Raw genomic sequence first — 16,775 nt, 5'->3', positions numbered from 1 at the left:
TCCACGGGAACCAATCAGAGAAGTTGTCTTTTCAAAAATGCCTTCTCCGATTGGTTCTCGTGAAATTAATCACGGTTAAAATTTAACCGGCTGTTGTGCAACCGGGCCATATAGGCTACTACTCACATTTATATACATTAGAGAAAACCCAACATTAAAGGGAAACGTTAAACATTTAAAAAGAAGAGTATATAGTGGAGGTCCACGTTATAATGACAGTATTTGATTACAGTAACATTGGTGTTGTTTTTCTTGTCTATCATTCTTCAAAGCAGATAGCGTTAGATTATTCTTTTCCAGCTCCGCAAATGTTTCCAGATCGTTCTTCAACAATGTATAAATATACTTAATAAACAAGGTACTTAATCTAAATTATTATTGAAATTCATCAGTAAATTATTGAAGAATATAATTTCTTAGCGGATATTACAGAGAAAGAACAGTTGACATTAAATCAGAAATGCCAGTATCAGCTATCTTGTATAGAAGGCAGAGAATCGTCAAAAGCTGATAGTTTTTCAACAATGTATAAATATAATTAATAAACAAGGTACTCAGTCTCAATTATGAAAATTTATTATTGAATTATTGAAAAATATAATTTTGTAGCGGAGAAAAAGAACAGTTGATACTAAATCAGAAATGCCAGTATCAGCTATCTTGTGTAGAAGTTAGAGACTCGTCAAAGCTGATAGTTTTTCAACAATGTATAAATATAATTATTAAACAAGGTACTCAATCTCAATTATGAAAATTCATTATTGAATTATTGACAAATATAATTTTATAGCGGAGATAAAGAACAGTTGATATTAAATGAGAAATGCCAGTATCAGCTATCTTGTGTATAGAAGGCAGTGGCAAGGCAGAGAATCATCAAAGCTGTTCTCCTATATTTTTCTACTGTCATTATAACGCGGACCTCACTATTTATACAGGTAGACGAGAATACACAAAAAACCAGGGATATGAAAATAGATGAACATAGAATACCCCAGCTCTCTATTATATAGCGAGTTCAAAGTACTTAAAATTAGACAAATTTTTGTAAAGAATTTAATTATGTATCTGAATAAAAATAGAAATCTGTTCACAGCTCATGTAAAAAAGTACAGTTTTCGTTCGCCTACCATTTTTCCTGCACCACGAACGGACCTATAACTGTACGTGTGTAGGAGGCAATTTGATCATATATGCCATAAATTAATCAATTTTATACCGGAAAATTTTCTCATGAACAGGGATCTCAAAGTCAACTTTGCAAGTAATAGAGGATTGGATAAAATTGCAGGGTGAATTCAATAATATCTAGTAGTAATTGAAGACTTCTGTACCTATATATACTTTTCAATTTTTTCTTTTCTTTCTCTTTCTCCTTACTTTCTTCTTTCGCTTTTCATCCTTCTTTCTCATCCCTTCTTCTTCTTCTCTCTCTCTCTCTCTCTAACATTTATCTAACATTTTTGTTAACATAAAAGTGTTCTACATTTTCCCTTACAAGCTCTATCAGTTTAGTACTATGTACCTATGCCAGCGCACAAACCTAGGTTTTGCTGGCTTTGTCAGATAGAAAACAAGTTATTTTTAATTTAAGAGTTTATGTGTTATTGGAATCTTTTTATGTATTTCCCGTGTTATCGGATGGGCACGTTAAACTGTCGGTCCCGGCTGAAGTATGACAGTCGTAAGGCCCATTGACGGCTTAAATTATATATTCAGGCGGTGGGACCTTCCCGCAAGGGACCCCCCACCAACAAAAGCCATACGAATTCACTTCACTATGTATTTCTTGCTTGACTATTATTTTTATGATTCATAGTCTTCATTGTATAGTATATGGACCATATTTTATAAATTATTGTAGGTTGTAGAAAATCATATTGAACCGTACCGTACTGTTTGAGATCTAAAAAGGATGAGAGAAATACAAGAATGCAAATAATTACAGAAACTATATGGTTCAGAGACGTTTCACAAACTTTGATAAGCAGCCTCTTTGAGGTTCGCCTAAGGTAGCTAATTTATTCAATAAACGTTTTTCTATTCTATTCACAGCAGCAAGGGCAATAATCTATCTTCTCATTTATCAAATTCTGTTGGAATAAGAACACACATATGTTGTCAAATTCTACACAGTTTCTTTTGGTATAGGACCATGGTTTCGTGACCACACACGTCATATTTCCGAGCTGACTGAGCAGTCACGAAACCATGATCCTTTACCAAATAAAACTGTGAAGAGTTTGACAACATATGTGTGTTTTTATGTCATTATGGAACGGTTCCACAATATTGACAGTGACTCAGTCGACATTTTGTTGAATATTACCACCACCACAGAGCATTTCACTACGGGAGATGACAATCTAGTTTGATAGTAAAAAATTAATGTACCGTAATTGAGTATCACCATAAAGAAATGAGAAGATATCCCATGGTATATTAAGTTTATGTTCCAAATTTCAAGCCGATTTTTTGGTAACTCAAGCCGATTACTGTCGACTTCTGTCTATTTGACCGAGCAGCGAAGTGAGGTCTAAGATTCAAGTCGACGGATTGGCATTTCTCTTAATGTTTAAATGTTTATATGTTGCGCATTTACGGCGAAGCGCGGTAATAGATTTTCATGAAATTTGACAGGTATGTTCCTTTTTTAATTGCGCGTCGACATATATACAAGGTTTTATGAAATTTTGCATTTCAAGGATAATATAAAAGGGAAAAGGAGCCTCCTTCATACGTCAATATTAGAGTAAAAATCAGACTATAGAATTATTCATCATGAATCAGCTGACAAGTGATTACACAGATGTGTGGAGAAGCCAGTCTATAGCTGTATTTCCATAAGGTCTATAGTTTCAATCAGGTACTTGTGGATGAGAATACTGCGTGAGGTCTACTGTTCACAGAACTACTAGTACTGTTGGGGTGAGAGAGTAAGAACGGCACAGTATGAGAAACTACCAGCATCACATAGCTTCACTAAAAAAAAAAAATGAAAAACTAGAACTATCGGTTTGAGTTAACATTGAAAATTGGAACATAAACGCTCATACAAAGGGATATCTTTTCATGTTATTTTTTCTCCATTGTATAACTGAATAATTTGTAGTCAATTATTAAATCAATTGTTAAGTACCTCTACCTACCCGATAACATATTGTATGAATTTTGAAAATTTTCAAGCTAATTACTGCATTTTTAAATTATTCTTGTAGGCGAATTCACTCTGTATATACATAGAAAGATGGTGGAAGGCTGGAAGATCATATTTGTGATAGTAAAAATAATAATCGTATGGCCTTTATTGGTGGGGAGTTCCTGACGGAAGTTCCACCTCGCCTGAATATATCATTTGAGCCGTCAATGGGCCTTACGACTGTCATACTTCAGCCGGAACCGACTATTTAACGTGCCCATCCGATAACACGGGAGTGACCTGTTCAAAAACTTTTTGTCATGAGCGGGGTTTGAACCGGGGATCTATAATCTGCTAAGCAAGCACTCTATCCACTAGACCACGGATCACTCCCATATTTGTGATGAATATGAATGAATGACTTGACTTCAAGCATGAATGAATTAGCACAATTATTATATTAAAATGTAAACGACGAATGAAGCTATCCAAGCCGACTGAAATCGCATAAACTTGATCAATTAAATTGAATTGGAATGAATCCAATTGTTATAGCCTAAGTTTCTAAATTAATTCAATTTGTTTTTCAATTTTTTTTTTTTAGTTTACCTGCCGCTGCTGACGAGCTCGTCAAACTTGGTAGAGCTGGAACAAAAAGAAAGATAAATTGGAAAATTAATAAACAAAATGGAAGTAGTTTCTGACAGAAACTAGAAAAATAACTGATTATTTTTTTATAAACATAAGAGGTCACCAGGAACTCAATTCCATTATTGCCTTCTTAACGCACACTTAGCTTAAAGGAGTAAATTTAACATTTTTTCCCCAAATTTTTTTAGGATTGACGGGGATGCCACGAGTACTATTTATGGAGCAATAGGGCCTACATGTAAAATAAAAAAATATTGATAAAAATAATTATTGAAAACATGAAGTACCGGTACCCTTCTATTTAAAACATCTTAAACTTTATAACTGTTTGAAATGTTTTAAATAAAAGGGTAGGTCTACTCATGTTTTTATATTGTTTTTAATAATTTTAATAAAGTAGCCCATAAAAGTGAAGTGATTTTATGATATAAAGAAACTTATTTCACATCATATTATAACTACTTGAAACTTTTAATATTATATTTTATTAATATTGTTTTACGCCCGACAAGGATAGCATTGGAAAATGAAATCAACAAACTAAAATAAATTCCATACGTGGAAATATTCATATTTTCCCAGCATTTCAGAAATATTTTCACACATTGAAAAGAGTATATGGTACTCGTATGTAGCACTTGAAATTTTCCCGAGTTTAGATCAGTGGTCACCTATTCATCCAGGCCTATACGCATATATCATTTCAGGATATTTTCTATTTTAAAATAAGCTTTGCTCCTCTTCTTCCAGAAGAAATCTTTTGAATTATGGTTAGGCTCAGTTGCACAAAAGATTGTTAAAATTTATTCCTGATCAAATTCCAGGAGAACCAGCAATCGGTTTTTCTGAAAAGAAGATTTCTCTGATTGGTTCTCGTGGCATTTAATCGGGATTAAAAGTTAAGCTATCCCAATAGCTTGATTATTACCGGTACGCAATATTATGCCATGAAAGAAATTAAGGAATTAATCTATCATTTTAATAAATAAAGCTTATAATATTATAGTAATAGAAATATCATCCCTTCTAAAGTAAGAATACATGAGTAAAAATAACTGCAAAAATAATTCTAGGAGATTTCAACGCTCAGGTCGGTCAAAGAAGCATTCCCTCCCAACCTGAACCACGCACTCATTCCTCAATTATTGTTTCAATTAAATGTTAATTGAAGACATGAACTGAGAACTAATTTCTTAATTAATGATTCAAATGTTAATTGAAGACATGAATTGAGTATTAAAATGTTATTGAAAACATAAAATTGACAAAAATTGTTTTAAAAAATCCAAACGATGCAATTACTATAGGTAGGCCTACTCTCAAAAGTACAGTTCTTTTGGAGTACATTCTAAATTAGAACCCATATAATTTCCATTAGCATTGACGTCACGTCAGAAAGGCCAAGAACTTAACAAGCAACATTCACATAAAACTATAAAACAACATAGAACTTGAAACAGAAGCATTAGAAATCAAATATTATAATATTATCAGTAGGCATTAGAAAAAACACACAATAATATAGATTTGAAGCAATAACCTGATTAGATATTTCCATTTTCTTATCTATCAAATTCATAATAAATAATAACAAAAGTGAGGTCCACGTTATAATGGCAGTGGAGAAAGATAGGAGAATAACGTTGCCGAACCTCTGTCTTGTCAATGCCTTCTATAGACGGTCGCTGATACAAGTTTTATATAAACTGTAATATATTGACTGTTCATTCTCGTTGTAAAAAATCAATTACATTTTATCAAGCAAGAAATTATAGTTTTCAATAATTTCATAATAAATTCTCATAATAATTAAGATGGGATATTTTGTTAATCAATTATTAATTCTACATTTTTAAACGACAATCTGGCAACAGAGTAAAGCGAGAAAGAGATAGCGCTATTCGCTTTGTTGAATGACAGACAAGGATAGCAATACAATTGCTAATCAAACACTGCCATTATAACGTGGACCTCACTATTTATAAGGAGTCAGTATCAGATCATTGAAAAACGATTGTTGAAAAGGAATTTATGTTGTAGAATTTCTCCACAAATATTCAAAGATTGAGTAATTAGAAGATAATTATTTCGTAGGCTCACATGGAAAATAATATTGAATTGAATATTTGATAAGTATTATAATAGTTAAAATATTAATAGTTTAAAAGTTGGTTCTGTGACATCAGGCTAGAGGTACTCGATCCTATAATAAAACAAATAAAATTTATGAATTTTAAGGAACTTAAGATGATTTGAAAATGAATGAAAATGATATGTGTTGATTATTTTCATTGATTAATAATAATAACTTGTATAGGTTTCACCTTCTGGTTTGCTGATATTGAATTTGATGAATCTTTAGAATTGGGAGATTACTATACATACAGTATATTGATTTATTTGAATACGGTCGTAGCTACATTGAAATAATTAAGTTTTTTAGAACACTGATTCCTGTAGGTAGGCTACTACAAAAAGCCATAGGTTGAATTGAACAATACGATAAACCTCAGCAGTTTTGATGAATCCTATCAATAGGCCTACTTTACTCTATCATACAATCATTAATTTGTTTTTCTGAAAAAATAAGAGGAATATTATATTAAATAATTTGCCTCAATTTAATCTTTGTTTAGCGACTTTTCATATCATCCAAGAATCTTGTATGTAAGACTAGTTCCAGAACCATTGAAAATGGTTCAATTTAATACCGGTAATCTATTGATATGAAATTTGTAAGGCCAGGCGCACACCAGTTAGTCAAGACAAGACAAGACAAGACACGTTTAGTCACAATACTTCACATAGTTGCTTATGACGCAACTCACACTGATTAGTCATATAAATTAGACATGTCTTCATAAGCAACTATGTAAAGTATTGTGACTGAAAGTGTCTGATCATGTCTTGTCTTGTCTTGACTAACCGGTGTACGCCCAGCCTAAGGCTAGGCACACACCAGTTAGTCAAGAAAAGACAAGACACGTTTAGTCACAATACTTCACATGGTTGCTTATGAAGACATGTCTAATTTCAATGACTAATCGGTGTGTGTTGCTTCATAAGCAACTATGTGAAGTATTGTGACTAATCGTGACTAGTCTTGTATTGACTAACTGGTGTGTACCCAGCTTAATACTTTGAAATATTTATACGTGTAGTTTGAAATAGGCCTATTCCATGGATAGGCTAATTTTAGGATTCCTCAACATAAGTGTTGTCCTAGGTAAGAATAAAAATGGAAATGGATTTATAGAATAATTTTATATGATCGTTTCATCCAATTGATTAGTGAAGTTCATACAAAAACAGACGAGATTGATGCAAGACTTTAATAATTTCAGAATTATTTATCGTTCATTAGATATTGAAATAAACTCCAACTTTATTCTGATGATAGCTCATTTTTCAGTGTTTCTGATTATAACTAGGTAATTATTATTCTTATTATTATTTTACTAGGTAATTTTGTCAAGGAAAATTGACAAATTTTTGTGTTTCTGGAATAATTTTGTCAGAGCGAATAATTAACACATTCTTGAGTGAATGAAATATAGTTTTTTTATACTATGCTAGTAGCATGGTATTATAGTTTCATAAGAGGCGTTCGTTAACCTATTAACCCTTCAATAGTTTGATGTTTATCTATAAAAATAGAATACCGTATGTAGAAATTCGACTGAGTCACTGTCACGAAACCATGATCCTGTACCAAATAAAACTGTAAAATTTGACAATATATGTGTGTGTGTTTTTATTTAATTTTCAAAATATGTAAAAAAATGAAACTGTGCTATATGAAGCATGTTATATCCAGCTACATTAGAGTCGTTCGTTAACCTGTTTTACTTATTCCTTGAATATTTTAAAGTTTTATCTGTGGAAATCGCCTATATTCTTGTCATTATTGTATTTTATTTACCTGGAGAAACCGGGTTAGCACCAGTCATTGCAGCTAGAGTCACCAGATTCATCGGATTTACACCAGCTGAACACAAAAATAAATAAGGAAATTAAAATAAAATGTTTTTAACTTAATATAAAAATAAATTTGAATAAAACAATGTTGAATAACATAGTGAACTTAGCTGATGGAACAAAGGACATTTTTAAATAATTTCAGAGCCTGGCCAATAATAATCGAATTAGAATTGAAGTTGGAACTAAAGAAAGAGAATTGAAAGATACAACTGAATGTGGAATAAAAAAAGGTATTTCATAGAAACGTTCAAACCTGGAGAGCTTGACCAATCATTTATATTTCAGGCTAGGCGCACACCAGTTAGCCAAGACAAGACAAGACATGATCAGACACGTTTAGTCACAATACTTCACATAGTTGCTTATGAAGACATGTCTAATTGCAATGACTAATCATTGTATGTAGCGTCATAAGCAACTATGTGATGTATAGTGACTAAACGTGTCTGATCAGTGATCATGTCTTGTCTTGACTAACTGGTGTGCGCCTGGCCTTAGACTTAAAATCGGATAAAACTTATGAAGTGATAAACATAACCTATTTTTGGACAATTTCTATCTAAATTTGGGAAAAATCATTCATAGTTGAGAATTATATTGTAGCCTATCTATCAATGTATAAATAAAGGACTACCTTATTATTTTATCTACCAATGTTATTACATTAGTGTCATTTGCATTGTAAATAAATAAATAAAATAAATAAATGAATAATCAAATTCAAATGGAAGTGAAGAATGAACTGAAAACTAAAACTAAAAATTGAATAAAAATCGAGAAGAATGATGATTAAAGTAAGAAAAATGATGGGAAAAATATTCCTCATAGTAGAGAAAAAGCTGAAATTAATTTGCGTTTTCTTGTATGCTGTTTTTCTGTGATTCACAGAGTTTTTTCTCTATTCAGATCTCTACTGAAAACAGCAACAACTGATGAAATTTTGGATGGAATTCATCAGATTGAATTCATTAAACTTCTGTATTTCGATTTCTTAAATTTTAATTTCAAGTGTTACCGTTTCAAAGAACTCCTACTGTAACTTGAATAAATTATACACTTTGCCATATTATTTTACTATATGCTTCATCATACTTTACTACTACGTTCGTAGCAGACTGGCTCAATAAGGAGAAGAAATATTATTAATTTGGGAGAGAAATTATAGTATTTTAAGGTTCGCATATTATATCTCTTCAAATTAATATTACTGTGTAAACTGTCCATTTTTTCTTTAGGACTACTTTTCAATATAAATAAAAACTTGATATGGCATTATATAGTCGAAACATGTCGTGACTAAATAGTTTTAAAAGGGTACCACTCACATTTATATTTTTTTATTTATATTATGTAATAAGTCTGCATGAATTTGATCATGTGAATGAACAGGAGAAGAAATTCATCAATTTCTCGTTCATACTGCTTCTATGATTTAAATATTTGTAAAATTGAATTGCTGTATGGTTAAATTGCTTAAAATAAAAGGATATCTTGGACAATAAAATTCAAAATCCATATTTTTGAAGTAAAAAGTAAATTCGTATGACTTTTGCTGGTGGGGAGTACCTTGCGGGAAGGTCCAACCTCGTCTGAATAAATTATAATATAATTTATGCCGTCAATGGGCCTTACGACTGTCATACTTCAGCCGGGACCGACAGAATAACGTGCCCATCCTATAACACGGTATTTTTGAAGTAAAAGGTAGCGATATTACACCGACTCAATGCTAATAATAATGATTATTGTAATGAAATATGCTAACATTAATTTATCATTGTAATATAAATTCTAATATATATTGTTTTAAATGCGGATGATGCTCACATGAGCATTCTGCTTGTGCGTGGGTAGACTAATGAGATGTGCGGGGGTGATATTGATTGATTTGATTTATTTTAATTATGAACCATTGATTAAATAATGATCTATTAATTTAGATATGAACTATTTATTTAAATGAACCATTACTGTTAAATGGACCAAGTCAAAAATGTGACACCAGGTGTTTGACATCGTCGGCAGTGATCTAAAAATAGCTCCACCTGTCAATCAAAATTACTCCGAAATGTTTTCAAACTTTTTGGCAGAATTCCAGCTAGCTTTTAGTGCTTGACATGTGAGAAACATCCCATTGTTCCAGGAATATACTATATTATTGGATTGAAGCTTACCTAATCGAATAATAAACTGTCCTTTTTTAATGAACAGAAAAATGTTCTAAAATAATGTAATGTGTTCTCATATTTATGTTATTTATTTTATACTGTAATGTCTTTTTTATTGATGTAATTAATTTTTATTTCATATTGATGTATCTTGTGTGTGTGTGTGTGTGAATTAAATAAATTGAAATTGAAAATCTAAAATAGAAACATAAAGAGAGAAATAGAATAGAATGACTTATACTCATCTATTTCACTATCCATTACGAATTGCAAGTGATAATCCGTTTTGACAATGGATTGTTGAAACTGAGTGTTGAAAATGGATTTAAAAATCCGAAAGCGCTCCACATGTGAGTAGGCCTACCAGTTTTAATAACTAATATTCAAAAATTAGACTGGAGTGTCGTTGAAAATAGTTGAAAAAAGAATGACTTAATTATTCGACTAGCAGGTAACTTGTGCTCCGCAAGATTAAAAACTTTACCTACATGAATCTGGAAGAATTTAAAAAAGTCCTATAAACAACCTCTGTAAATTGAGAATCTATATGCAATATTTCAGACTTATCAGTCCTGTAGTTCAGACGTGATGATGCGTCATATTCGTGAATTTCCTATCCCATATGTGTATAAGCCAATTCTTTCCTCTATTATTTATTTATTTCATTGACAATATTACAAATCATAATTATAATAAATATAATATAATATGATTATTATATTATCACGGTAACCCGTGTTCCGCAAGGGTCTAATTTAAAACTTGACCCACTGAAATCTTGAAGAATATAAAACAGGCCAATAAAGAGCCTCGGTAAATTAGGAATCTATATGCAATATTTCAGACTTATCAGTCCTGTAGTTCAGACGTGATGATGCATCATTCGTGTATTTCCTTTCCTGTATGTGTATAAGCCAATATTCTTCCTGTTATTATATTATTATTATAGATGATGTGACAAAGTATGGGCATTAATGTTCACTCTACCACTTAACCACGTCGTTAGTAAATATACATTATTATATTTTTACATCTTTATTCTTCATTTTGATTCATCATCAAAATGATATAGGAAGAGAAACAATAAGGTAACTTGTACTATTCCTCTCCCAAATTTAGATACAAGATACAAAAGATACAGAAAATACAAAAGATAAAGAGATAATAAGAAAACAGAAACAAAAAGAAAGTGATAAAAAAATGTGATATATATGAGAGTTCAACCTCGAAAAATACAGTGATTTATCGATAATAAGACGCAATTTTTGTGTTTACCTTATTTAAAATATTACCTTATTTGAGTTTACCTTAATTTTGAAAGTTATTTGTGTGAATGTTTGTTCTTTGAATTGAGAGTACTAGACAATTGATTTAAATAAAATAGATTAAAAAAATGAAAATAGAATGTGATATATCTGTAAGCTGATGACGTTGTTATGTCATTTCTATGTTTTTGACAATGAATTGTTTAGTTATTTTTTTATTAGTTTGAATAAACCTCACGACTCCCTTCAACACTTTAGCTCCCTTTATCTGTTCTCTCAAATTCTATAATATTTAGATAAGTTTCTGTAGTTTAATCTAAAAATACAGAAATTTATCGATAAATAAAATATGGCAAAACAAATTTTATGAGTCTACCGTAGTTCAAATGAACCTTACTACTCACTTCACCTAATAGGGCTTATCTTTCTCCTTGAATTCTATAATAATTAGATAAGTTTATGTAGTTTAATCTAAAAGAAATACAGAAATTTATCGACAAATAAAATATGAAGAAGAGCTTTTGTGAGTGTAACTTAATTTGAATGAACCCCACAATTCCCTTCAACTCATGGGACTTATCTGTTCCTTCGGATTCTGTAATATTTAGGTAGTTTTTAATGGAAATTTGAGTAAAATTGTGATGTATTACCTGTGTTCAGATTAGCAAGCGTTGCTAGTCCTTGTAGGTTAACAGGGTTGATATCAGCTAAGCTGGCGTTTGATCCATTCAGAGATGCTAGACTTTGCAAACCTGTGAAAATATAAATTTTATTTGAAACAAGTTTACGGAGAAAAATTCCTCACCTATGAACTAAATTGATTGAAGATTAATTAAAGTTGTTTGTGATACAAGTTTTATTTGAAAAAAGTATACAGACTAAAATGGTTTCACAAATAAATTAAAAATATAGCTTGTTGATCAATTACCGTACATGTAGTGCAATAGGCTATAATAGTAAATATATAGTAGATAATTAGTATATAACTACTAGGCCTATAAAATAGTAGACTATATATTATAGTAAATGTGATTCAATTTTTGATTATTAATTTTTTAAGAAGTGATATTTATTTGACCATAGAGTATTATAGCATAAGAAGATATCCTATGGTATATGAAGTTTATGTTCCAATTTCTAGCCGATTACTGTCGACTACTGTCTATTATTACTGTTTTGTTGGATGAGAGTGTAAGAATGTACGGTATGAGAGACTACCAGCAGCGTCACATAGCTTCACCAAAAAGAACAAATAGGACTATCGGCTTGAGTTAACAATGGAATTTGGAACATGAACGGCCATAACATGGTATATCTTCTTGTGCTATCTCTTCTCTATTGTATCAATAGAAATGATACAGTATTACCAGGAAATGATACTGTATCACCACACATGATACAGTATCAACTTATCTTTTTTCTTTAGGGCTACTTTTGAATATAAATAAAAATATAAATTTGAGTACCCTTTTGGAATTTTAAAAAGGGTACTGAGATATATATTTTTATTTGTAGTATCAACTTAATATGATACAGTATCACCTCAACTTGATACATATCACCATAATTTGATACAAACTTTGTAAGAATTCTACAAACCATGGCATATTTTCTTGAGCTATCTTTTCTCTATTATAATAATAAGGAGTACATGAGTGAATCTTATTTAATTTTTAAGCAAGTTTTCAAATTTACAATGAATAATAATTATTCTATCAACATACTAGATGTATTACACAGTATCCATCGTTATAATGGCCGTCCACGTTATAATGGCAGTGTTTGATTAGCAATGGTATTGCTATCCTTGCTTATCACTCAACAAAGCGGATAGCGCTACATCTCTTTCTCGCTTTGCTCTTTTGCCAGATCGTCTTTCAACAATGTAGAATTTATAGGTAATTGATTGAAAAATATTTCATCTCAATTATGTAAATTTATTATGAAATTATTAACAAATATAATTTATTGCTTAATAAAATAGAATAGAATAGAATAGAATAGAATAGAATTTTATTGGTCATAAAATATTCACATGAATACATGGACTTCGTCAATTTTTTAACACTAAAGTAAGTCAAAACAAACACAAAAACACTAAGATCAGTCAGTATCACAACAATAAAATAACACATGAATCACATAAAACGATTCCAATCTATTCTAAAATAGTCATGTACGGTGTACAAACATTCATCAATTAACACTGCTTCCAATACTTGTTTGAATTGTGTGCATGTGAGTTCCTTCAAGTGGTCAGGTGTGGAGTTATATAATTTGATAGATGTGAAGTGCCAGTTTCTTTGTGATTTAGTGTGACTGTACAACGGAATTCTAAGTTTGTGTCTATTTCTTGTATTTAAACTATGGAAGCTATTAGAATCATACTTATTCAAATTGCCTCGTACATAACATAATATTTTTAAGACATATAACGACGGCAACGTCAGGATACCTAGGTGAATGAAATAAGGTCTACAATGTGCATTATATGATAGCTTGCATATTATTCTTATTGCTTTCTTTTGAAGAAAAAAAAATTGATTTGGCGTTTACACTGTTTGCCCAAAGCATTATTCCGTAAGAAAGGAGACTCTGGATGTGTGCATAGTAAATATTCACTAGTACAGACACATCCACAGTTACACAAAGTCTCCGTAATATATACAATCCTTTCGCCATCCTACCTGACAAATAGTCAATGTGTGCATCCCACGACAGACAAGGGTCAATAAAAACACCTAAAAACTTCAATGGAGTCTCACCCTTAACCTTTCTGAATGCAAAGTTAATGTCAGCGGTTTTTACTATCATTGAGAGAAAGATTATTTGCTGCACACCAATCTTTTAGAACCAAATAACTTTGATTCCTCTCACTTTCAAGATCATGCTTGGAAGGGCAATTTATTTTTAAGCCAAAATCATCTGCAAATAGGTACCCATCTTTACTATTGCTATCCATATTTATTGGCAAATCATTTATATAAATATTAAATAGAATGGGTCCTAAGATAGAGCCTTGAGGCACGCCGTAATCAACTAGTCTACCATTGGACAGGACGCCATCTTTGTAAACAAATTGATTCCTGCTACTTAAATAGGACAATACAAGTTGAACTGCACTTCGAGTAAAACCATAAAAATTCAGTTTGTCACCTAAAATCTTGTGCTGCACAGTATCAAAGGCTTTGGAAAAATCGTATGACCTTAGACCAACAGAATCACCACTCTCTAAGTTGCTAATTACACCACTAACCACATTAAGTATGGGATCATTAGTGCTTCTTCCAGACCGGAAACCAAATGTTTTTCAGAGAAAATGTTGTTGGACTCAAAATAGATTGACATTTGTTCATACATTAGAGTCAATAATAATAATAATATCGAGTGACCTGGCTGGCTCAGGTCTGTTGTCAGAGTTTTCAGGTCGCAACTGATCAATTTCAGGGCCTCTGACATGACCTAACGACTCCTTTTTAACCAATATAATTGCTTATTGACCGAGCGAAGTGAGGTCTAAGATTCAAGTCAACGGTTTGGCATTTCTCTTAATGTTTAAATGTTTATATGTTGCACATTTAAGGCAAAACGCGGTAATAGATTTTCATTGAAATTTGTTTCTTTTTTAATTGCGCGTCGACGTATATACAAGGTTTTTGGAAATTTTGCATTTCAAGGAAAAAGGAGCCTCCTTCAACACAGGTCTCATCAACACATCAAAAATTGACACAATGAATACTCTTGATGTTTAAATGTTTGAATATTTATATGTTTATATTTTGCGCATTTACGGCGAAACGCGGTAATAGATTTTCATGAAATTTGACAGGAATGTTCCTTTTTAATTGCGCGTCGACGTATATACAAGGTTTTTGGAAATTTTGCATTTCAAGGATAATATAAAAGAAAAAAAGAGCCTCCTTCATACGCCAATATTGGAGTAAAAATCAGACTATAGAATTATTATTCATCATAAATCAGCTGACAAGTGATTACACAGATGTGTGGAGAAGCCAGTCTATTGCTGTATTTCCATAAGGTCTATAGTAATACTATATTTCAATCAGGTACTTGTGGATGAAAATACTGCGTGAGGTCTACTGTTCACAGAACTACTAGTTTTAAACGAGAATGAACAGTTAATATTACATCAATAAACCTGCATCTGCAACCGTCCATAGAAGGCATTGACAATACAGAGGATCGGCAACATTCTTCTCCTATCTTTCTCCACTGCCATTATAACGTGGACTTCACTATAGTGAATGCGATTCAATTTTTGGATTATAATTTTTTTGGTAAATTAATTTGTTTGACTTACTAGTGTTGTGCAACAAAAGTTGCGCTCCCAGGTTGCTTTGTCCGTTGCTTGAAGCCTGCAACTGTTGCAAAAGTTGCAACTGAGCCAGGCACGAGTGCGAGTCATTCTGCAACAGAAACACACAAACTGTATCAAAATTTGATACATATTGCTTTGAAATGATACGAAATGTGTCGAAAATTATACAAACAACATTCAAATTATGAAAAAGGTGTCAAAAATTATACATGAAGCTTTGAAATAATAAAAACATGATACATAATGCTTTAATATGATAAAAAATATTGTCAAATATGACCGGATAACCCGTGCTCGGCAAGGGCTTAATTGAAATCTTGACAAACTTAAAACTTGACCTGCTCAGACCTTGAGGAATTTAAAATAGGCCTATAAACCATCCTTGGTAGACTAAGAATCAATATGCAAAATTCCAAGTTAATCGGTTGAGTAGTTGAGACGTGATGATGCGTCATTCGTGAACTTCCTATCCTGTGTATAAGCCAGTTCTTTCCTTTAGTATAGTATAGATGTAGGTACATCGAAAATGATACTTAATGCTTTGAAATGATAAAAATACTGTCAAATATAATAAAAAATGCTTTAAAATGATAAAAAACTGTGAAATGTAATACAAATTGTATTAAAATGTACTGTCGTTGGGACATTAAATTGATGAGAAATTAGGTACTTTCAATTAAATACCCATTCTAAAATAGATAATATTTAAATCTTTTTGTGATAGATTTTGATTTTTCAACTGATGAAATAAAGCAGAATATCAGTTTTATTTTGCTTAATAGATTGGGAAAGAGAGAAACGCAAATTCAAAAATAGAAGGTGGTTCAGTAAGTAGATTGTATAAAAATATAGAAATTATCACAAATTATAAATAATTGAATACTGTTAGAATGTGATCAGTGAAACCACAAAACCGGTGTATTATATTTAACACCAATAATCATGAGGAAAATAAATTTCATTTAAATTCTAAATATTAATAAATCTGCATCACTAAAACTTGAAATATTTAAAAACTTTGAAATTTCAACAACCCCAATAAATGATCTGAGATTTTAGAAAAATATTGAATTTACTCATTCAAACGTATAAGAATTAAAAATTAAAAGAAATATTAAGACATCATACCTCCCAGTATTGATAGGGCATCTTCCTTAATGTTATAGGAGCCTCCAATATGGCAGAATAACTAAAGCACGTGGCGTTGAAAATTAACAGTTTTTGTATTAAAA

The 16,775-nt window shown here is 31.3% G+C and overlaps 1 protein-coding gene across 1 annotated transcript in view; it reads right to left on the bottom strand.

Annotated features, from left to right (window-relative positions):
• The window catches only part of LOC111055953 (CUGBP Elav-like family member 1), a gene marked incomplete in the record, with an annotated part of 852,529 nt that overhangs the window by 26,053 nt on the left and 809,701 nt on the right, over positions 1–16,775 (bottom strand). Inside the window, 4 exon segments of the mRNA XM_039429833.1 lie at positions 3,749–3,784; positions 7,713–7,778; positions 11,855–11,956; positions 15,526–15,631. Of these exon segments, the coding sequence (XP_039285767.1) occupies positions 3,749–3,784; positions 7,713–7,778; positions 11,855–11,956; positions 15,526–15,631 (310 nt within the window).

Source organism: Nilaparvata lugens, chromosome 5 (assembly GCF_014356525.2).
Source record: "Nilaparvata lugens isolate BPH chromosome 5, ASM1435652v1, whole genome shotgun sequence".
Taxonomy (NCBI): Eukaryota; Metazoa; Arthropoda; class Insecta; order Hemiptera; family Delphacidae; genus Nilaparvata; species Nilaparvata lugens.
Note: the sequence above shows the minus strand (reverse complement) of the source record. Positions and strands in the feature narration are given on the sequence as shown.